Source organism: Boleophthalmus pectinirostris, unplaced genomic scaffold (genome assembly GCF_026225935.1).
Source record: "Boleophthalmus pectinirostris isolate CB_2022bp ecotype Guang Dong unplaced genomic scaffold, ASM2622593v1 HiC_scaffold_3, whole genome shotgun sequence".
NCBI lineage: Eukaryota > Metazoa > Chordata > Actinopteri > Gobiiformes > Gobiidae > Boleophthalmus > Boleophthalmus pectinirostris.
This window is the reverse complement of record NW_026571299.1, coordinates 34,815,060-34,838,517: the sequence shown is the minus strand read 5'-3', so window position 1 is coordinate 34,838,517 and position 23,458 is coordinate 34,815,060. Positions and strand designations below refer to the sequence as shown.

The 23,458-nt window shown below is 38.2% G+C and overlaps 1 protein-coding gene across 1 annotated transcript in view; it reads right to left on the bottom strand.

The window, feature by feature from the left end:
* celsr2 (cadherin, EGF LAG seven-pass G-type receptor 2) overlaps positions 1-23,458 on the bottom strand; it is a 62,370-nt gene that overhangs the window by 19,982 nt on the left and 18,930 nt on the right. The window contains exons 2-5 of the mRNA XM_055160788.1: positions 20,613-21,299; positions 7,265-7,487; positions 2,171-2,286; positions 2,002-2,090 (exon numbers count right to left, since the gene is read on the bottom strand). Of these exons, the coding sequence (XP_055016763.1) occupies positions 2,002-2,090; positions 2,171-2,286; positions 7,265-7,487; positions 20,613-21,299 (1,115 nt within the window). The remainder of the gene's footprint in view (positions 1-2,001; positions 2,091-2,170; positions 2,287-7,264; positions 7,488-20,612; positions 21,300-23,458) is intronic.

Sequence of the window (23,458 nt, the reverse complement as noted above, 5' to 3'; positions counted from 1 at the left end):
ACGGTTAGTGAAAGCTGTGAGCCCGGCAGCGCTCCAGATCTGAGCTTTCTCTCTGACCTCCTCTTGTCATCAGTCAAGCCTGTTGACTCTCCAATAATGCGCCTCTGTCAGGACATTTCTTTGCCAAACAAAGCCAGTCCTGTCAGTGCTGATTGGTGCGTACATATTTGCTCTGCACCACATCAAACTCTACTTTTGCAGCAAAGGATTATGGGAGTATGAGTTCCCTGTCATTTGAGGGTGACAAGGGAGCGACAAGAGAGCAACAAGGGAGCACCAAGGGGCGGCAAACTCAAATATTAGGAAAGATTGACTGGTAGTATCATAGCAACAAGAGGGGACAGCCCGAAAGCACACAGTCACCACTCAATGCTGGAGTCAATACTTTGGTGGCGTTTTTGGCTAGCTTACGCGCCTCTGTTTTTCTGTCCCGTTTGAGAGCGAGAGGGGCACCTTCCTCTGGGCCGCATCATTCACTGCCCGGCGTCCCAAAGGAAGCGAAGCCCCGGGCACAAAGGCAGCGGTCATTACCATTCTCCACAGCTTTCCACTTCTCACTGAAAGCCACATTTTAATCTAAAATACCCCACCCCCCACGGACAGTGACGGGTTGAGGGGAGCGGGGCCACAGTGGGACACCTCAAATGGGAGGGGCCGCGGTTCTACCTCATCGATTTGGGACATGAGAACAACAGAGCTGGGAATTAGTTCTGCCTAAAAATTGAATGCCGACAATGTGTTATTACATAGGGTGAACCGAGCATGGTGGACACAGTCTCTTACTTGTAACTACACTAAAAATATTGTTCATACATCATAACTTTTTGACTGAGTGTCAGCTGCCTGCTTGGACATGTTATTGCTTTGCATGGAATGTTCCACAGTATGACATTAAACTTCTCAATCTCCATAAACACAAGCAGACTATGCCACCTGGCAATTTTTTTTACAGGTCAGATGTGTGGACGAGACCCAGCTCACAATAACAATACATACTTTTCAAGGTGTTTTTGAGCAATAAAAACATGTGTAATATAATAAAAGTAAACAAGACAGATTGTTTGATGCTACGCTGTGAAACATTCCAGGCAAAGCAAAAGCATTTCCATGAAGACATGCTGGTAGCGGACCCTCCGCCAGAAATGTTACTTGCATGTTTCAAAAAACACAATAAACTGAGTGGAACTGCAGCTAAAACTAGCATGTATATAACAGCCATATGGGCAGTGTTTTTGTCAGATGTCCTTCCACCAAAGACACGCTAGCTTTCGACCTCTGTGGCTGTATTCTCTCTAATTTAAATTACACTAAAAGTAATTGGAAAAATTAAGCAAACTTCTAAAGCCTAATTTTGTCTTGGCAATTAACCCCCATTTTTCATCCAAAAGTTGACAAGTTGTTGATTCTCTGCCATGTTTTCATAGATACAGGATAAAAATGTGCTCATTGGGGGGGTTGCCTTGGAAACATTATTATGATGCAAAGCGACTTCCTCAATAGAGTATAAAGTTGGTCCTGGCCCAGACTGACTCCATACACTCCTCCCTGATAGAAATGTCTGAAGCCAAACCATATTTAGCCCACTGTCAAAAAAACATCACCCCTTACTCTTTCTCTCTCTTTCTGAGCTTTATTTAAACATTCTCTCTGGATGGCACACTGACTCTGGCTCACCTCCAGATCATCAACTGTCAGCTGCTATTCTTTGGTCTTACACAGCAGCAGCACGCTGAAAACCTCCACAGCTCAGGGATTTCTGTCAAATTTATCTTTCCCCATTTAGTTCTCCTCAACACCAAGTTACTGCCTTATACTTGCAACTTCTGCCACTTACTTAGCCATAATCTACTTTATAGGGATGACATGAGACCTGCTAATTGTAATAATTGAGGCATCATGGTCAAAGTCTTAGCAAATTACCAGGGGAATTCACAGAGTAATGATTAAATAGATTAGATTAACCACCATGAAAGCTTGAGAGGGAAAGATTGTAAAAGTTACCTTGTTGTAATAGTGGACTTCAACCTCATGCCATTGTCCATCACTGACTCCTCCAGGAATATATGGAGAAACTGTAGTCTTTGTCTCACCTACAACAAATGTTTATAATTTGAGTTACAATATAATATCAATACTCTTACTATATTAAAGTATACTATGCATTACTTACCAGCTGAGAAAGTTAATTGTATCTGCTCACTGATAATCTCCATTGCAATGAAGTCATGTTTCTCATTGAAACGTCCATTGTATAGTAGTAACCCATTAGGCTCTTTTGTGGCAAATCTGCGAAGAAAAATCAATATAAATAACATATTTATTCAAATTTAACTGACTCACTTATTAATGTAAATATTTATTCCATTGAAAGAAATTCCGCTAACTAGAAAAGTGCCAATTAATTGTATTAAATACTAGATACTGTTTGCTTTTACTGTAAAATATGCTAAATGGAGATAATAAATGTAGTAGGCATGTCCATACACACAGTACCATATAAAATGATTAAAAATTACTAAATGCAACAGATTATGAGGCTAACCAGTGGCACAAGGCCAAGTCCAAGAGGGGACAGTCTATGGCTGAAACCAAGAAAACTGAAAAACTGTGCCATGAATAGATATACAGAAGCACAATAGAGAGGCAAAAGTAGGGCAATGTCAAAGCAGGCGAGAGGGGGAAACCACGGCATTATGGGACAACGAAGACACACGAAGGCGGCTGAGATGAGAGACATATACGATATTCCTCCAGTATGAAGATAGAGCAACTATAATCTAAGGTGAGCATGTCTGAGAGCCTCAGGCAGCTATAGTATATTTATAGTTAATATTCAGTCCTTTGTAAGAATAATATTAATATTGGTGGATTTCAAATTGGGGCAAAAGACAGTTTCCCCTTCTGATAATTTTGTATTTTTTATAAGAAATATTTTTTTTAAATGTTAACCGTGATCATTTGTATACCCTTGAACACAATACATGTCAACAAAAATCAGCATTTTAATAAAATTCCCTGTCCTCTCATCTCAAATCTGTTTGTGCCAGTAGAATATAACTCACATTTAAATACATTGAGAATATTTTCAAATTTATTTCAGTTTTTGAAATGATGATTGCTTAGAGTGATGATAAAGTGAAAGAGAAAATTAATAAAAGTTACAAAAATTCATATACACAGTAGATAATACAAACTTGTATAGCCCTCTATACTATCATCGTGTTCATTCATTTGGGGACTTCTTTTATATGTATAATATAAAGCAATGGGCCAGACAGTCAATGCCATTTTACTCTATAGAGGATCAAACTAAAAATACCTGTCATATATGGTCCACTCTGATAAATCTGACTGTTTAGAAGTGGGTCAGTGGATGATGAGTGAATGTAAAGAACATAAAGAAATAACAGGATTATTTATGATGTGTCCCATTGGGAGAGCCCAGCACCCATCTGGCAGAACTCCTCATGTGCCACTGCGTCTTCTGCTCATTTATTCTATTAACAAGCACTTAAATGTCTTGGAAGAAAATGAATCTATAGCCTGCTGCCAAATAGGGTCAATATCATCAACAATAAACCCACGAGTGCATTTCTAACATATTTGCTATTAATAATATGAATCTTTAAACAAGATTTGAAAATAACTATATTAGTAGATAGTAGTATTAGTAAAAACTAAATTAAGCTTTTTGTGCATGTTTCAACCAAAAGGGAACCAAAAGTTGAATTGTTTTGCTGATAAAATGTCTTAGTAGGACAACTGTGAGGGGAAAAATCTCAAATATCTTTGGTTGCTTTTAGTCGGGATGGCTGTAGCACACTCCCTTTCATTCTCACTCCTCCAGGGCTTTCTGTATATGATTCTGTTTGTAAGTTTTTCTTGAGCTGCAGAGGACCCAGAGGGCACGGTACTACTGACCTGTTTACTTTGAAAAAAAAGCTTAATCTCAACCTCAAAGAAATTGAGAGATTTTGGAAAGCTAGCCCATCAGGATACACATAAAAGTTAGCTTAGACAAAAAGATACCAGCCACTCAAATGCTTTCTAGGGCAGTCTAGTAATGCATGCCATCATCTTGTTTTTTTGACATATCGATTTAAAAGGTTTCCCATTTGCCCCCTTGAGCCCTCTGAACTATGAAGGTAATCAACTGGAAGTAAGGCTTGACTCGGCTGGCATCACCGCGCCACATTAGGCAGCCATCAGTAAAAATAACAACCAGTCTGCCTCTTATGTTGGGGGCCTGTGTCACGCTATGCTAACATGCTGTAGTACACGGGACCTGTGCAGCCATGTGAGAGAATATGCCTCTCCTATGCACCACATGGAAGTGCAAAGACAGGGGTTTTTACAGTAAGAGCTCTGAATGGGATAGGATACTTTTTATTATTAATATTTGGCCCAGTTTAGACAAGCTCTGAGTGAACATATACGGCTAAGTTTAAAGATTGATACATGGCATTCATGGATTACTGTACAGAAGACAGGATTTTTTAGAGAACAGTATTTTCTAAACTAAAATGCAATTATATGTTTTGGTACAAAACAGCATTTTGCGACAGAAATTGTATGAAAGATTTGTGAGATAAATAAGAGAAACAATATCTGCTATAATTGAAACTAGAAACTATATAAAAAGACAGGAATGGGCCTTTTCACAATACCTATTTCCAGTTGGCTTCAAAGGTGTGGTTTTTCAGTTACAGTCATTTTCTATGGGGAATTAGTCATATATAAATACCATGCAGTGGACACTGAGTTATTGATGGACAGCATGTTAAGGCTTGCAAGTCAGTTTGTTCTTGTATAGCATAAAATCACAAGTAGCAGTCAACTTGTAGGACTTCACAAAATATGTGACATTGTGGGCAGGGTTTCAAAAAATCAGTTTTTGTTTAGATGCCTTAAGACAGTAAAAGTCCTACTGTACCTCTCAGTCATCTAAGTGAACAGTGATGGCATTGTATTCCCTCAATTCAAAGATAGTAAACTACAATTTGTAACTCAATACATCATGTGACAGATCTAGTTTTTCAGGACACACCTTAGTGCCAGACTTTGATGAAAAGCGAAAACCTACAACTTATTCTGTTGATTTTACTTAACGAGATTAAGATTTAAACGCAGGTGCATATTTTGATTGGCATGGGGCCAATTTTGCAGTGAAATCTCAGCTTCAGATTGCAGAGCTTTTGAACCAAATCAGAGCCTGAATGGGACCTAAAATTACCCTTTATTCGAGTACACACGTTAAGCTGCTGATCTTAGGAGAGGCTCTTTTGGGATGGTCACCTGATCTGCAAGTGCTCAGGTGACATCGCAGCTCACTGACCTCACCTGCCTCACCTGCCCTGGGCCACTCCTTATAACTGCCCTCCTCCTACTACCCCCCTTACATCTTAACACCCCACCCCCCCATCCCGCTGCCGAAAAACAACAACCCGCTTTCAAAAAACTGGTCCGAGCTGTTCCTCATCAAAAAAGCCTGTCATCTGAACCACTCTTAAAGAAGGCCTGCACTCACAAGGGAGATATTATTCGCACCTGTAGCCATTTTGGGTCTCCAATGACACATGGGACAATAAGTGAAGCAAAGCGACATTACACCTCTGTTGTGATGAGATACCTGTGCTAAAATGTGTTGTGACGTTTATGTGCCTTTTTACTGTTGGTTAAATTACATCTCACGGTTGTAATAATATTGTCAATATCATGACTACCAATGGACTTTTACAATAAGTTGAAGTGCAAGCTATTGGGCCTGAAATGCAGTGTTTTGTTGTCATGTGGTAAAAAATTTACTTTTTGAAACCACTTTTTAGTTGTGTAGTAAACATTATTTGGTTGTAGCACACATGTGCTATCATTAATCATCAGTTAGCTGAATGTCTCGCCCTACTCTCTCTTTCATGTCATCTAATAAAGTCTATAGTGGCCAAACACTCATCGAATATAAACTTTTAGTTTTTGCTACTCTTAAAAAATAAATTGATAATTTTTGCACAAATACCTTTGCTCATCATTTTTGAGAATGTTTTATCTATCTACCTATCTATCTATCATGAACCTTTCCACTATTTGAATTATATTAAGATCTTGGTATATTTTAGGCCTATAGGATTGTACAAAATTCTTGAGTATTAATTATATTTTTTAGTATTAAAATTGGGATACTAATTAGCGTGCCAGCGCTAGTATATTGTGAAATTTCATTATCATTTGATATGTCCTGTGAAGGCTGGTGCTGATTGAGTCCTACAGTCTTTGCATGTGCTCAGTATTCACAGCTCATCTGCGCTCCTCCCCCTCCACAATCACACACCTCCACTCATCAACCACATGCTCAGAAACGCTTTGGCCACAGAAATGTATAAATGATGAATCCAAGTCTACGATAAAAAATCACAGCTATACTATAAATACATTTTGACAGCACTTTTGCTAAATGCAAATTATAGTCATAGAAATAACACCCTTGTTCTTGGTAAAAGTCCCTGATTGCACTTTTTAGTTAAAATTGGAAAGGCTTATTATGTTTGTGTCATTACAGAATGAGGAGTTTAAAATGTATTACATTTTTAATCACCAAAAAGGGAAATTGAAACTGGGTTATCAAATATAATTTATGATATCATAAATTTTTTATTTGAATGAATTGCCAGATACTTTTTTTGCCTGTTAAGATTAAGAATAGGTTTTCTACTGAACTAGTGCTTCAAGTAAATTAATAGTAAAAACTATTTCCTTATTTGAACTAAACTACTAAACTGAACTAAAATAAAAATATAATTGTAATCTATCCAAAAAGGTTAACAGTATTGCTATCTATGGGTTTCAAAGTGATGAAAAACCAGCAACATTCTAGTAATTGCAATTAACAAGTCAAAACTAAATATTATGATTTTTTTTCCCCTTTGGTCAATAGAGTCCAAGCACAGGCTCCAGAAACAGCATTAGCTGCATTAGCATCCTCATGTTATGCAAGTCTCTCCTTCAAAAGCACAGCTGCTCCTTGTTGTTGACTTTCACCTCACGGCCTACTGTAGTTCCATAATCCACTGTGCACTTCCGAGTAGCACTAGATCCAACATTCAAGTACTTTACAGATACTGCCTGTGTTTAATGGAGCCATTATTGCTATTAAATACCATTACTGTAGCATAAATGTCAGAGAGCTGCTTTAGTGGAGGTGGTAGTGAATCTATGAATACATGTATAGATTAGAGGGTGTTTGAGAAGTGTGTGGAGGACTGGTGCTTACATAAGAGACAGGGTGAAGTGGAAGCGCTGTCGGAGCCCTTTGAAAGTCACGAATGAGTGAGGAGGAAAGTTACGTGTGGTCATCTCGCAGTAGGGCTTTTCGTATCCCCCGGGAGGACAATCACACTTGAAGCCCCCTACCAGCAGGTTTACGCATGTGCCACCGTTTTTACAGACCCCCGGTGCGCAGCGGCCGGAGCGGGCAGACAGCTCACATCGCTCCCCTGAAAAACAGAAGCACAAAATGAGATTAACATCTATATCACCATTGTAGAGACACCACAGAAGGGTATTATAAGTATTTGCTGTAAAGCTCTTCTGCAAAGTACACCAACAAAAATATCAAAATGAAGGGTATATTATGTCCTGTCTTGTAACATGTTGCCAAGATCAGATCTTCAAGTTCAGAATCCCTATTTTAAACAAGCCTCTAAAAGCATTGTTTTAATGTCAAGTATCATCTGTGCATATCTCAAATAGTTCAGGACCCTTTTATATAAATACTTACTTCTTAGTTGATTATAGGCTGTTCTGGCAATGATGACTTTTCAGACACAATACTGGAGAAAAAACTTAGTTTAAATGTATAACAGAGGGAACTTTATCTGACTCCTGAAACTAAATCACAAGTGAAATTAAAGGGAAATATGATTCAGGAGTTAAAGTGTTTTGTGCCATCTCACTTCTGTGTCACACCCAGAGACCATCCCTCTGGGGGACACAACGACATTCATATTCAGTAACACAAACACAAGGCCGGCTACACTGAGCTGGAAATGTTGACGCTTTTCAAACTCACTCAAGATATTCATAGCACTGTCTGTGCTCTATGGGAACTTCTGTGTGTTTATGATAGGTTAGGACAATGGAGCATTTTGTATTGTCAAAATGACTGCATAGACATGGTAGTATGGTACAATAGGGAAATTAGAAATGCATGAATTTGAACCAGGATGTAAGATAAATACTAGAGCCCGACCGATATATCGGCTGGCCGATATTATCGGCCAATATGGGCACCTGGAGACATATCGGCTATCGGCCGATATGCTTGCTGATATGGGCCGATATTTCACGTGGGCATGTTATACCTTGTTATAAAGCTTAGACTCTCTACATTATGTTCATTTAATCCAATTTATAGACAGATAAATGTCCTAATATGTGGCTCTGCATCAGTATTTATTTGCGGTGTAATTTGTGTCCATACTGTCCCTGAACACACCAGAGAGTCATGTCACTTCACTCACGTGTGTTTGTTTACACCCGCAGCAGCGCGCAACACTGAGATTATTTTCTTTTTACCCACAATCGGCTTGAGTCTGGATTAAAAGGACTTTTATTAGTGCAGACTTGTGATGTGAGGAGGAGCCTGTGTGAGCGGTGAGTGTTGGAAATACATCGACTTTGAAGCTAGTTTAGGTTATCTGTTAGCGATTAGCTGCTGTAGCTCCCACACATTAACAGGCTGTTTTCTATTGGCCTATTGTAAAGTGACTGTATTGTCCGTATATTTGTTACTGGACCTGCATTGATATGTAAATGAGCTGTGAATAGACGTGTGAATGATCCACATTTATGCATATAATTAATTACCGCTGTGCGCACGTTTTTACGGCTAAAGGCTAATAGCGCTAGTTTATTTACGAGCTAGGAGTTATGGGTCGGTCGCGATCGAAGCGGCTCTTAGAACCGGCTCTTTGAAGTGAACGACGGGAGCCTGCTTCTTATTGGGAGCCGTGTTTTCTCTTTTTCTCACTTTTTCTCTTCAAGCCGCATGTAGACCCGTAGTTTGACAGCAGCAGCGGCTGAAAACGAAACTTTCAGAAATATGCGTGTGCATAGGATTAAAAAAAAGGTGCATATTTGGCTGCAGTTCAGCATAAAATGAATAAACCAGGACTAAACTTGGGCTTGAGAGAGAGATAGAGACCGAGTCCCGACACTCAGTCCTGGTTCAGTTCTGGTTTAGTCCTGTTTTACACATAGTTTAAATCTGTTTTAGTCCTGGTTTAGTCCTTTTTCAGTCCTGGTTCAGTTTTGGTTTAGTCCTGCTTGCAACAAAACAATCAAGAGTCGCTTGGGAGCCGAAAGAGCCAGCTGCTTTAGTGAGCAGAGCCAAAAGAGCCGGTTCTCCAAAAAAAAAAAAAAAAATGGAATACCCATCAATAGTAGCTAGAATGTGATGCAAAAATGCCATTAGGCCAATCTACTGTATGTAAATATGATATAAAGAGTCAGAATAACAATAAATGTTGCCTAAATAAACCCAATTTAGAATCCATTAGAGCCAAACCTAAGTTTTTTAAACAATTCAAGATTTACAGTGAATTTTTACATCACTAAATATATCGGCGATTATATCGGCTATCGGCAGCTCCAACTCCCATTATACCAGTTTCATATCGGCCACAACAAAATCCATGTCGGTCGGGCTCTAATAAATACTAAAGAGATCAGTGTAATAGAACATGAAGCAAACAAGGATTGGCAAAATATTTATTCCCAGATACAAATCTAAACTCTGATTTTAATTTATTTATCCTGAAAAAATCTTGTAATGAGAACAAAGTTATACAATGTACATTTGTACATTTTGTACAGTTGTACAATTACAGAACAGTTTTAAAATTGCCTTTATGTATATTGAGTTCAAAATTACATCATATTGTGAAATAATCGTGCTTCTTTTTATTATGATCTCTTTGCATCATGGTAACACTAGAATAAATTAATTTAAATGGGGTGACTGGTTGTTTGACTGTGAGTGTCCCCTGCCTTAAATCGTGGGACCCTCTGCGGACTGAGACTTACTGAGGCGAGGAAAGTGATGTCCTGCTGTAGGAGCAAGAATTTGTGTCAAGTCACTCAGGCAGCAATTTGACCTCTGCACTGTAAAACTGCATGTAGACAGTGGACAGTGACAATGGTTATAGTTTCTGATATGATTATTTACAGATTTATAATGGTACAGACTTATTTTTTATAGAATTATATAGAAATAAAACACGATCAAATACACTTTACTGCAAATACATTTAAGCTAGCGAACCAGCCTAGCAATCAGTCATTATATACATTAGATACATGAATTGTATCTTTATCTTGCAGCTTGCTTTTTGATAACTGTAACTGCACTGGTAACAATTACTCACCCATTAACCCTGAGCTTATTTGACCTCCTCCACCTCAGCTTCACAAAGAAAACCCTTAAGTGAACTCTTGACCCTTCAGAAAACACTGAAGCTACAACTGCTGTTAAAGATTTACAGACAGTTCATAATTCATTGGCCCTTTGTTGCACTGGAGTGAAAAGAGGAATAACATAATAAATAGAAAGCCACTAATTTGGGTTTGGGGAAAGGAATAATATAGCAAATGATAAGTAGCTAACTAAAACCAGTAAAGGCATACAATAATCATGCATTAAAACCATAGACAAGAAGTACTATTTTGAAACAAAAAAAGCATGATAACAGTGACTTATCACATTGTGATTAGTTTTGTCAGCTGTTAAATATTTTGTTCATAGTGCCCATTTTAAACACTTCCAGGTGCATAACAATTTGAGCGAAGTAAAAAAGTGCCGCTGGCCTAAAGGATGGATCCCCTGCATTCAGAATATATTGTAACAAGATCTAAACTACAGGGTTATCAAGTCTTGTATATAATACAATCCCATAGAGATATTTTGTTGCTTGCAGTGGAATGTATTTATCTTAATAATCACAGCCTTTGACCACTTAAATTACAATATGTGGTTAATCTTGCAGCTATACTGACAGATGAACTGCTCTTTGCAATGGCATCATGTTTGTCTCCAGTGTAAAACAGTCAGCAAAACAATGGATCAGACTAGACTATAGATGTAGACCAAATATTGACCAACAGGTGAGCAACAGAGGGGAAAGTTTTCCATCACAATTTGACAGAAATCAATAATTCAAACAATTCCTCTACTCTGTTTACATTCCTTTGAGAGCCCCACCTTGAAATAACATTCTTTACTCCCTGCTTAAATGAACAATTAAATGTGGTCAAATGTTTCCGAATAGCTTCATGTAGAAGAACTAACCTACATTTTCTGTTAGCACATGTTGGATTAATTGCCTGCTCATTGCCAGTAACTTTCCCTAAAGACTTTCTTGCTTGTGTTTATGGGCTGCCAGGTAACGGCTTACAGCTACACAAAGGGAGGCTTTCCCCAGACGCTTTTGCACGACTCTGGGATGGAGGGGAAATAGATCCACCAAACAGACTGACCAGACAGCAGTGTGTTCAGCGCAGGAGGTCAGGGCCAGTTTGCAGCTTCAGCCAATACACACGCCCTCAAAGGATTATGAAATTGAATAATGAGATGGAGTGATCAATAGAAACAACAGGCAAATGACCTTCAAATGTAGTGAACTGGAACACTGGAGTACAACTATTCTATGACATCCTGTTATGATGATGGTTTAATATCTCAGCTGTGTTAACCATTTCACCTAAATTCCTTTTTTACATTCTTTTTTTATTGGTTTGGTAAATATATATAAAGTATATATATGAAGTATGCATGTGTATGTGTGTATGTATATATATATATATATATATATATATATATATATATATATATATATATATATATATATATATATATATTAGGAATGGGTATTCGATGAAATTTTCTTAATCGATCGTCGGAAGAATTAACGCTCGATTATCGATTAATCATTAACGTGTTTATATTAAAATGATCATCATTATTATTACTATCTGCACTACTAAACTGCATACATAAATTCAACTTTACGACATATAAACCGTAACGACTCTAGAGCCACATCAATCCGTTTGACATTATAATGTGTTTAACGCAGTTCTGCGCAACTCTCACAAAAACGAAACTTAAAACCGCATCGCTAATTTGCAGAAACTAAGCGAAGATAAAACTACAGCTCTTGTGCGCTGATGCGGTCAACTTCTGTTGGATTAAAAGACATGACTCAGTGGAATACAGGTTAGTGTGACCATATTTGCATTTGTCAAAACCAGGACACCGTACGGGAGGTGGGAGGTGGGGACTCGTCATTGACATTGCTCGACTCTCACCTGGCAAAACTTTTTCCCAATGGACACCGAAACATATGTGCTGCTTTCTACACTGTGCACATGGACTCACACTTGTCCCGAACGCAACGGAAAGCGTGGAATTTCTTGTACAAGTCATCGTTAAATACGCATTTGCGTTGCAGACTGACCGACTGTTTGTGTTTGCTCGCTCCTTCTGAGTGCAGAGAGCTACATGTACGGACCTCCGTTTGGTCCCGCTAAGCACAGCAACCAACATTCGGTTTGTCGATTAAAATGAACGTAATCAATGAAATTCTTAATGATCAATTATCGATTAATCATGCCCATCCCTAATATATATATATATATATGTTTATATATATATATATATATATATATATATATATATATATATATATATATATATATATATATATATATATATATATATATATATATATAGTTTATATATATATATATATGTTTATATGTTTGGTGACTGAGCCAATAAGTTTGAATAATAGTTTATTTATTGTTACATTTCTTCTCACAATGATTGTAACTCTAAACTTTGATATTGTGACATCCATAATATAAACTGAAATTATTTCTATTATGAAATAATAGACATGAAATAACTATTGAACCAATGCAATTTGAAATAAGAGAAAGAAGCAGTGGAAGAAGTGGAATTTTCAGTCATTTCATGCTGGTTAGGAGGGATCGTTAAAGATATAATAAATTGTAATTAAAGGAGCACCAGTTCTTGGTCAGTTGTGAATATAATTTCACATAATGAAACGTAATGACTGCATTGAAGCCATTATGTTTAATGCTATTTTTAAAATGTAGTTAGATTTGTTTTGCTCATATTTCACAACAGTGATGAGGTGATAATTTCAAATTATTGGAATGTTAATAATGTTAGGTGGGAACTCAAGTGTTAAAATTTTGCTTGTCTCCTTCCAAAAGTATTTTCACACTTGGTAACTCTCAGACTTAGTTTACTTTAGGGGGCATTACCAAAAAGACCGTTCCAGACGTTTGCACTTATGTCTGTGGCACATGCTGTGTTGTGATTCGGTCTGATTGCAAAAGCAGGAGAACATCTTGTCTGTGCAGAATGAGTTGCAGAAATCACTCGCTCAATCCAACTGAAAATGATGATGATGGCGGCTGATATATTTTTTTGAATTTCTGTCCTGCTACCATCTGGCAACGCCCACGGAGAGGCAGTTTGACACCATACATGCACAGAGCTGTTACATTTACATTATGGGATTAATGCATTCCTATTCATCTTTATGTAAATTTTACTGTATATTGTATAAATATTTAAGTAATAAATTTAACATGATTCATTACAAGAGGCTTTAACATCTGTCTGTCATGCTATCCTGCATTCATATAATACATCTACATTATTATAAAGCTATTGGCCTAGTCTTCAGATCTTATCAGGCAATAAAAATCCAACTAATGAACCAAGGCTAAAGCAAATAGGATAAGTACAATGTTTATAGCAATTGAAGCAAAATCACAATTTGATTCAGTGGTCACAAATAGCAAATAGGTAACACAATTTCCTCAACAAACTACAGAATGTCCAGCATTATTATGTATAAAATATGCTAAACTAAAACTAAAATTTTATCAAAATTGCAAATGAGTAATGTTGGCTTTTATAATTGTAGAATCAGTTCCTTTCAGTATTTCTTTAGTTCCAAGCTATTTTTTTTTTCATGGGTCCATGGCTAGAACTAAGAGACGACATTCACTTTTACACTGTCTTTTACACAGAAACAAACTCGCCAGGTGTCCATAACTCATAACATGGTCCCACAACATTAGACAAGTAGTTGTAGTGGTACGCCTGATTACTTGGACAGACAAGCACAAACTGCCCGTCACTTTTTAAACCATATGAACAGTTGCAGCTTGTTGGATCAAAGACTTAAACATGTTAAACATGTGTCTCTACCCTCATATAGCTCATAACTCCTCATAACCCTTCCTGTCAACACTGATTAATGTAGCTTCATAGCTTTTAGTCAAACGCCAGGGAAATCCGCCCTGTTCACCCACGCTCGCTAGCTTCAGCGCGGACTCGAAACGCTAAAAGCACCTGCAGCACCCGCACTCCCACATCTCCACACCAGGAGGGAGAGTGCCACTCAACAATGGACCTGAGCCCACACACTCAAAGGCTGACACTATTTCAGGCTATAGAAAAAAAACAAGGGCGTAAATGGAGGAGAAAACCTTTTAATGTTTGATGGAATAATAGAGGACGCCATGGCTAACTGCGTATTGTTTTATTCAATTTGGAGGTAGGTGAGAGCTGAACCTGCTGAGCTCAAAGTACAATGTAATAGGGGTATGCTGCTGGATATATAATTGATGATTTGCACACGGGTAAAGAAGCCATTTTTGATAACTATTTTAGATTTGGGGGTCAAAGGTCAGATGACAATACTCTTAAAAATCCCACAAAGGTCTATGAGGAAATTGCTTTTATGATACATGGATAACTTGAGCCAAACATGATTCACCTGAAATTGACTGTAATGTATTTTGACATTTTCCTTAAGTGCAGCACATTTGCAATTAAGTATGGCATCCCTTAATAATGTGTATCCTAAAACCATTCTATTCAAATTAATAATGCAGATGGTCAAAATGTTAGGCATGATTAGAATATTATTGGGTATGAATAATGTAATAAAAAGGGCTGGTAATATCTAATCACAATTGCTTCCCTTCATCACTGGCAGGGTAAATCAATATGTGATGGACTTTATCAGGTCTTGGGGTGCATTCACACTTGTGCTTGCACTAATTTGGTCCTGGTCCTGATGTAGATTGGTTTGGTCCTGTTCTAGTCTAGCTTGAGTGCTTCTCTTGACCAGGTTTAGTTCCTGGTTTAGACCCACTTTGGCATACACAACACACCACTAAATCAGCACTGCAAAAAACTAATATTAAATATTATTATTATATATATATTATTAAAGTATTTATACATTACATAAAAAAACTGACTAAACTGGGACTAAACCCATAACTAAACCTGGACTAAACTAGGACCAATGAGTGTGAAGTTGAACGCACCTTAAATCTCCACATAGGTATTAGTTTTAACAGGTAAATTATTAATACAATATATTTAAATATTTTAATAAACAATGTAGGTTTTCTTGGTAAAGCATAAGGCTAGCAACTTTGCAAAATTATGTGTTGACCTAATCTGCACCCACTTCTCTCAACTCTATTCCTTGGACCTGTTACAAAATGTATACCACCAAAACTGCAGTAAACACACTTTCCACAACCATACGATCATTGGGTTAGCCAGCTTAGGCAGAGCTTCAAAGACGAGATGAAACACTAGTTCTCATTAGAAAGTCAGGCGTTGACCCATTTAACCTCTCTACAAAAAGAGGGACAACCACCCCAATATTCATACTGTATAAATTTGCATAATATTTTATTCTGGTCTCATCTTTAAACCTCTCTTCAACTTCCTCTTTTCTCTTATCTCATAACGCAACTGAGTAGACAGTCTATCTATGGCCCCATGAGGATCATCTCTGGAGCACAGGCGGAATAACTGAGAGATTATTCATTATTATTGGACAAAATAAGTGTCTATAGCATGCTTTCTTGGGTATTTCTTAGACAAGGCCAGCTCATAGCCAGGAGACCCTTTCCATCTGCTTCCATCTATAATTTATCATCTCATAGTATTACCCCTCACGGCCAAACTAAGGCGGCAGCATTCTTCTCTGGAAATAAAACTCTGACTATGATCCCTGGACTCCAAAATAAAAAGTCGCACAGATGGATTACTGCTTTGAAATGATCCTACAGGTGGATAAGGTGTTAAGTGTAGCCAAAGGTAGGTTTTCCTTAAAGTGTATGTGATGAACAACAGCACAACCTATGGGGATTTCAATGTTTCTTGTGTTTATATTTTAAGATAAAAAAAAAAAAAAATCACAATAATATATATATATATATATATATATATATATATATATATATATATATATATATATATCACACACACACACACATTAGGGCTGGGCAAAAATAAAATAAAAAATAATCGCATTAATCGCATGAGTTCGGGTGTGATTAATCGTGATTAATCACATATTATAAGCAAAATCAATTAATGAATTAAAAAGTAGAGTATAGCGCACTTTTATTGGAAATGTAAATGAAAGAGTCATACATTTGTTGTGCAAACAGCATTTCTTTCAACGAGGAACCCTCAGAGCCTTCAAGGTGTTCAGAGAAGGCTCAAGAAAGACTTTTTTACTACTAATATATTTTTTCAATATTTTTTATAAATATTGAAAAAGTAATAAACACTACACTATTAATAATTTCTAGATCATTGTTATAAACTTGGACTGATATTTCTTGGGAAACAAAGGGTTAATATAATGGAATGGAAATGGGCCAATCACATTTTTTCTTCCAATGGTATCTGGGTAAATTAGTGACTCCCCCTGCAGCACTGAACTAAAGAAACAAGCTCAGCTCAGAGCGCACGGCTGGTCCGGCTGGAGCCGGAGCCCGCGTCCAAGCCCGCGGCCGGAGCTGAACCCGTGGAGGCTCGGACACATTGCATTTCACGTGGTCAGAAAAAAGTGAAAAAAGGGTAAAGAAAAGATGTCAAACTTAAAGAAACACTCGTGGTGGACTTTTTCAAAATAAAAGCCAGTGAGAAACAGGCGTTTACAATAAAATTAATAAATAAATAATAAAAACTGCGTTAACGGCATTAAAATAATTGTCGGTGATAATAACTTAATTATTTAAGGAATAATTAACGCATTAACGTGCCCGGCCCTTATTTATTTATTTATTTGAGACAGGGACAGCGCACAATTTTTGCATTTACCGTAACAGGAGAGATGCATTGTGCATCAGGTTGTAATTTCCACCTGTCGTCCCTGGACAGATTCAGTGATTGATTTTATTTAACTGACCTTGACTATCAACTGTTCTTGGAGACCTGTAGAGCCCAGAGGAAACCCATCCAGACACGGGGAGAAACATGTAAACTCCACACAGAAAAGCTCGGGCGACCTGGGGATCAAACCCGGAACTTTCTTGCTGTGAGGCATGAGTGCTAGCCACTCAGCCACCGTGCCGTTAATATACATATTTGTTTTATGATAATATTGTGATATTGTGAAATACACTTACTATATGATGCTGTACCAGCATTAAATAAAAAGTTATGTTTATAGCTCTTTTTTTTACATACATACCTTTCTTTAACAACTTAAGCAAGTCTGTTCTAAGTCTATTCCTCAGTCTACTGTATATCTCTGCAATCAGTGTTTTAATTATTTACAGTATATGTACATTACAAAATATGAAGTTCTGCAGTTTTATGCAGTAAGTGATGAATATTTAAATACTACATACCAGTAAGTAGGGTCCTATTTTGAACTAGTGCCAAATGAACTTCAAAACCGAAATGAAAGCGCAGTAGCTGTCTAAGGTGCACGTCTGTAGGTTTGCACTGGGGACAGCAAATCAATACCTCATCACTCAGTCTTTGTTTGTGACGGTCCTCTGTACACGGGGCAGTTATAAAAAGATGCTCAATAGAGTGCTGAACGGGCATGAACCAGAGGGGCAGATGTGAACCTTATTGGCCTCCTGGGATCATTCAAAAATACACCCCCCAACATCTAGGGTCACACTGCTGTCACTGAGCCAGAATCAAGAAACTGCAGCACCAATGCAATATAGTTATTCTGTCATATGACTATAGTTGTATGCTATTAATAGACATCAATACATTCATGGGATACAGATCAATACTGTTAGATAGAGCCCGACCGATATGGATTTTGCTGTGGCCGATATGAAACCGATATAATGGGAGTTGGATGCCGATAGCCGATATAATCGCCGATATATTTAGTGATGTAAAAATTCACTGTAAATGTTAAATTGTTTAAAAAACTTAGGTTTGGCTCTGGATTTTAAATTGGGTTTATTTAGGCAACATTTATTGTTATTCTGCCTCTTATTGTCATATTTACAGACAGTAGGTTGGCTTAATGGCATTTTTGCATCACATTCTAGACACTAGTGATGGGTATTCCAGTTCTTTTTAGAGAACTGGCTCTTTTGGCTTGGCTCACTAAAAGCTGCTGGGTCTTTTGGCTCCCAAGCGGCTCTTCAGATTGTTTTGTTGCAAGCAGGTCTAAAGCACGTCTAAAGCAGGACTGAACCAGGTCTAAACCAGGACTGAAAAAGGACTAAACCGGGACTTATTTATTTTACGCTAAACTACAGCCACATATGCTCGTTTTTTTTAATCTTACGTACACGCAAATTTCTCAAAGTTTCGTTTTTAGCCGCTGCCGCTGTCAAACTACCACGAGTCTGCACGCGGCGTGAAGAGAAAAAAGTGAGAGAAAGAGAAAACACGACTCCCAATAAGGATCAGGCTCCCGTCGTTCGCTTCAAAGAGTCGGCTCTAAGAGTCATTTCGTTTGCGACCGACCCATAACTAGAAAATAAACTAGCGCTATTAGCCTTTAACCGTAAATACGTGCGCGCCGCGGTAATTAATAATATGCGCAAATGTCATAATTCACACGTCTATTCACAGCTCATTTACATACCAAAGCAGGTCCAGTAACAAATATACGGCCAATGTAGTCACTTTACAATAGACCAATAGAAAACAGTCTGTTTATGTGCGGGAGCTACAGCAGCTAACCCATACAAATGACCAAAACTAGCTTCAAAGTCGACATATTTCCAACACTCACCGCTTACACAGGCTCCTCCTCACATCACAAGTCTGCACTAATAAATGTCCTTTTAATCCAGACTCAAACCGATTGTCCGTAAAAAGAATATAATCTCAGTGTTTGGATCTGTGTCTGCAGGTGTAAACAAACGCACGTGAGTGACGCGACTCTGTGGTGTGTTCAGGGACAGTAGGGACACACACACACAGACAAATGACTCCGTAGATAAATACTGATGCGGAGCCACATATTAGGACATTTATCTGTCTGTAAATTGGATTAAATGAACAGAATGTAGAGAGTCTAAGATTTTTAAGGACGTATCACATGCCCACGTGAAATATCGGCCCCTATCAGCAAGCATATCCCGATATGCCTCCAGGTGCCCATATCGGCTGATAATATCGGCCAACCGATATATCGGTCGGGCTCTACTGTTAGATATTGAAAACATGAATGAACAGCAAAGGTATGAGAAAAACATCAATGTAATATAATATATGCATTTTGATGACCAGGAGCAAACCAGGGTTCACATACAAATAGCTCTCAAAAGGAATATTCTCCAACCGGCTAAATCCCAGTTTAATGATTAATGATTAGTCAATTATTGACAGTATGATCAAACAACTGTGAAATGAATTGACTTTCATTCACACTGTCATACAGATAACAGTTTGTGACGTACTAGTACTTGGAGCAAAGACTGACATAATTCTGCTTCCAAAATGATCACATTTATTAGTTTGAACAATGATATTGTGATCTAAATAATCATGATTATTTATTAACCAAATAATCTTCTATCTCTGCAAAAAATATGTAGTTGGAGCACTTGCTGGATAACTGCTAAGTAAAGTAACAATCAGGTCTTCTTCATAGATCCCGAGTCGGCAGACAAACTTACTACATGAAAGAAGAGATCCGATGCACTCCAATATGCTTGGTTATTATTTTTTATTTCATGTCAACATGAAATAAAACTGTGTTTCAACTGTGCCCTGGAGCTCTTAGTAAATCTTCTATCTCTATTTGTGTGAACTGTGACAAAAATTGTGATCAAGGCCCAATGAAGACGATCTGCCCATCTCTAAAATACATTAAAAAAGTCACTGTAAATAGACTTGTATTCTATTAGGAGGCACGGTGGCTGAGTGGTTAGCACTCATGCCTCACAGCAAGAAGGTTCCGGATTCAATCCCTTGACCTTTCTGTGTGGAGTTTGCATGTTTCTCCCCGTGTCTGGATGGGTTTCCTCCGGGCGCTCCGGTTTCCCCCATCAACCCAAAACATGCTACATAAGTCTCCAGAACAGTTGATAGTCAAGGTCAGTTAAATACAAGCAATCAATGAACCTGCCCAGGGACGACAGGTGGAAATTAGCACTGATGCTACAACCTGATGTACAATGCATCTCTCCTGTTAAGGTTAATGCAAAAATTGTGCGCTGTCCCTGTCTCAAATAAATAAATAAATATTAAACTACTGAAACGTGTGTTTTACCTGTGTAGTCTTCATGGCACTCGCAGGTGAAGCCCCCCTCTCGGCTGCGGCACACCCCATGGGGTCCACAGGGTTTGGAGTAGCACAGGTCGATTTCTATCTCACAGTAGTCTCCAGTGAAACCGGTAGGACAGCGGCAGCGCAGCCCGTTGATTGGGTGGATGGGTCTGAACAGAATTGTGTCCGAGGAAACGAAGGGGGCCAGACTGTCAAACTTGAGCACAGACACACACTTCATGTAATTCTCACAGGGCTCACGTAGGCAGATGTTGTCATCAAACGGCAGCACTTCCTGAGAGGAGATTTGCGCCAGAAGACTGCGGTTTAAGTACAGTCTTTCCTGAAGCTCCTCTGAACCAAAAAACTCTGCTCCTCCAACTGTCACCCCCCTGTCCCCCAAGTGCCCTGTCCCAACTGTCTCCTCTGGGACAGGCACAGCTACAGAAAGACTAACGTTTAAGATTCTCGCACTGACATCGGTATCATCCTGTATGTTAAAGATGACCACGTCTTCAGGGGCCGCGGACAGGACGCGGGCCACGCCATCCAAAAACTGTGACAGAAGCAGAGACAGGAAGTGCTCCTGAGAAGTGTTGGCCAGTCGCACCGTGATGGAGTTGGACAGCATTTCGTCTGTGATGATGGTGACCTGAAGAAGGCACTGAGCGGACACAGAGTGCACACCATCTGCAAAGAGAGGGAAGAATTAGTTCATGTGCAACAAGTAGAGATATTTTTACAATAATATACCACAATCACAATTTCAGTTGGCATAATATTCAAATCACAAAGGTTCCAATTAATGAGATATTAGATTGATATGAGATTATTTTTACATATGTGCTCTCCAGAATTTATGCATTAGATTATCAATTCATATTTCAGTCTTTTCTCAAATGTTAATACACCTGAAGTTGTTTAAAATGCACTTTGAACAGACCCTACTTCTTAAATATATATTGCAAATCTAATCACAGTTGTAGTAATCAACTCCAAAAAGCAACAGGTACCTTAAGTTTTGCAAAAAAAAAAAAAAAAAAAAAAAAAAAACGTTACACAAAAATACTAATTTGACATCAATTGTGCTCAAATCAAAATAGCAATCTGGAATCTAAAAAAATTGATAACCACCCCTATTGTTATCCAGCCCCTTTATAGTCTAAGTAAACAAACAGACATGGCTAACTATCCCAGATTAGCCACGTTGTTTGTTGAGAACAATAAATAATAAAGGACTTGAAGGCATGACACTCTAAACTGCACAGAAATGACACTTTGATGGACACCGATTTCTGGCCCATTGGAGTGTTATTATCACAAGCCAGTTCAAATCTCAGGCTTATGCCAAGAACAAGTGTATGTTTCATTCATTGAGCTCCAAGTTTAAAATCCTCAATTTCACAGCTTTATTCAATGAACTCTCTTTCTTTTCTTTGTCCGGAAGAGGAGATGCTACTTCATTATACATGCCATCTTTAAAGCCGGGGGTCTCATTCTAACAACAACACATTCCTCCGCTCAGCAAATCTCTGGCCTTTTATCTGCAGCTCAGACCGGATCCTGTCCATGTTTCTGGTGTTAGATGGTTCATTATGAGCAGGTGAATGTAAACATAAGACTGCATTTAGCACAATACATTATAAATACCACCCAGGTATAACAGTCTGGTTCAATTATTACAGGTTAATAAGCTGCATATTACATTGGATTCAGACATGATGAGAACAGGACATAATGGTCATGTTCATTTTTGTGCAATAATGTAGTAAGATTGTGTAGCTGCATATTGTTTTAATAGATTCTACTGCTGATACAATGCAAAAATATATTTCTGTACAAAGCTTAATACTGACAGAAAACACTAGCTTAGTTTAGACAGAACATCATTTCTTAGTCTTTTAATTTAACTATGTGGTCTTTTTTTCACAACCCTAAAAGTTGCCAAAAAAGTGGAAATATGTCAGTGATCAGTGTAATATAAAATATTAGTTTTTTTGAGGATGATAACCTATATTGTTATTGATGCACAGCAAAAATATTCTGGAAGAATATTGCATTGAATTTTTAAGACAGCAGTCATAAGTACTGGACATACAGTAGCTTCGCATGTTCACAAGTTTGCATGAGCACTAAAAACACCTGTAATTGAATAAATGCAAGATAGATAAGTTCAATGCCATAGTGTGGAACATTCTAGGCAATGCAATTTTCATGGATACAAGCAAGTGGCAGACTTGATTGTGCTGCTGACACTATACTTTACATCATATAAGAGAAGATAACAATTAGCAGTGCCATTTTTTTATCAGTGTGAATTTACCCAGCACATTTACTCTAGCCCAAATCTTCACGGTTGCTTAGTAAAAGTATCCCACACACTCAAGGTCATGGTTTGTTCACTCACTAATCTCACCTCTGGACTACAGCAGGTTTCTGTATCCTCTCCACTACAGCAAATACAAAGTGGCTCTAATCAAATCAAAAGTGTCAAGAAAACAGGCCTGGCCCTCTCCCCCCTCACTCATCAATGGGGCGCTTTGTTTGAGCAGCCTGGACGTCGGCCATAAGGAGCACAACCTATGAGCACAACTCCCTCTCACAAACAGCACTGCCCCAAAGTTACCAGATCCCTGTTTTGGCACAGGGGCACTTTGAACAGTGTGAGCCAGTGGAGAAGTGGGAGGAGGAGAAGGTCCAAGAGGAAGAGGACAGAGAAGCATGTTGGACACGGCTTTAGTCCTGATGCCTTCACTCAAGAGCTCACTGTGCTAAGATCATAGCAGCCTACCACATAGGGTTAGGGTGCTTAGTAGGAACTTACATTGTTGTGATGGTATACAATCATA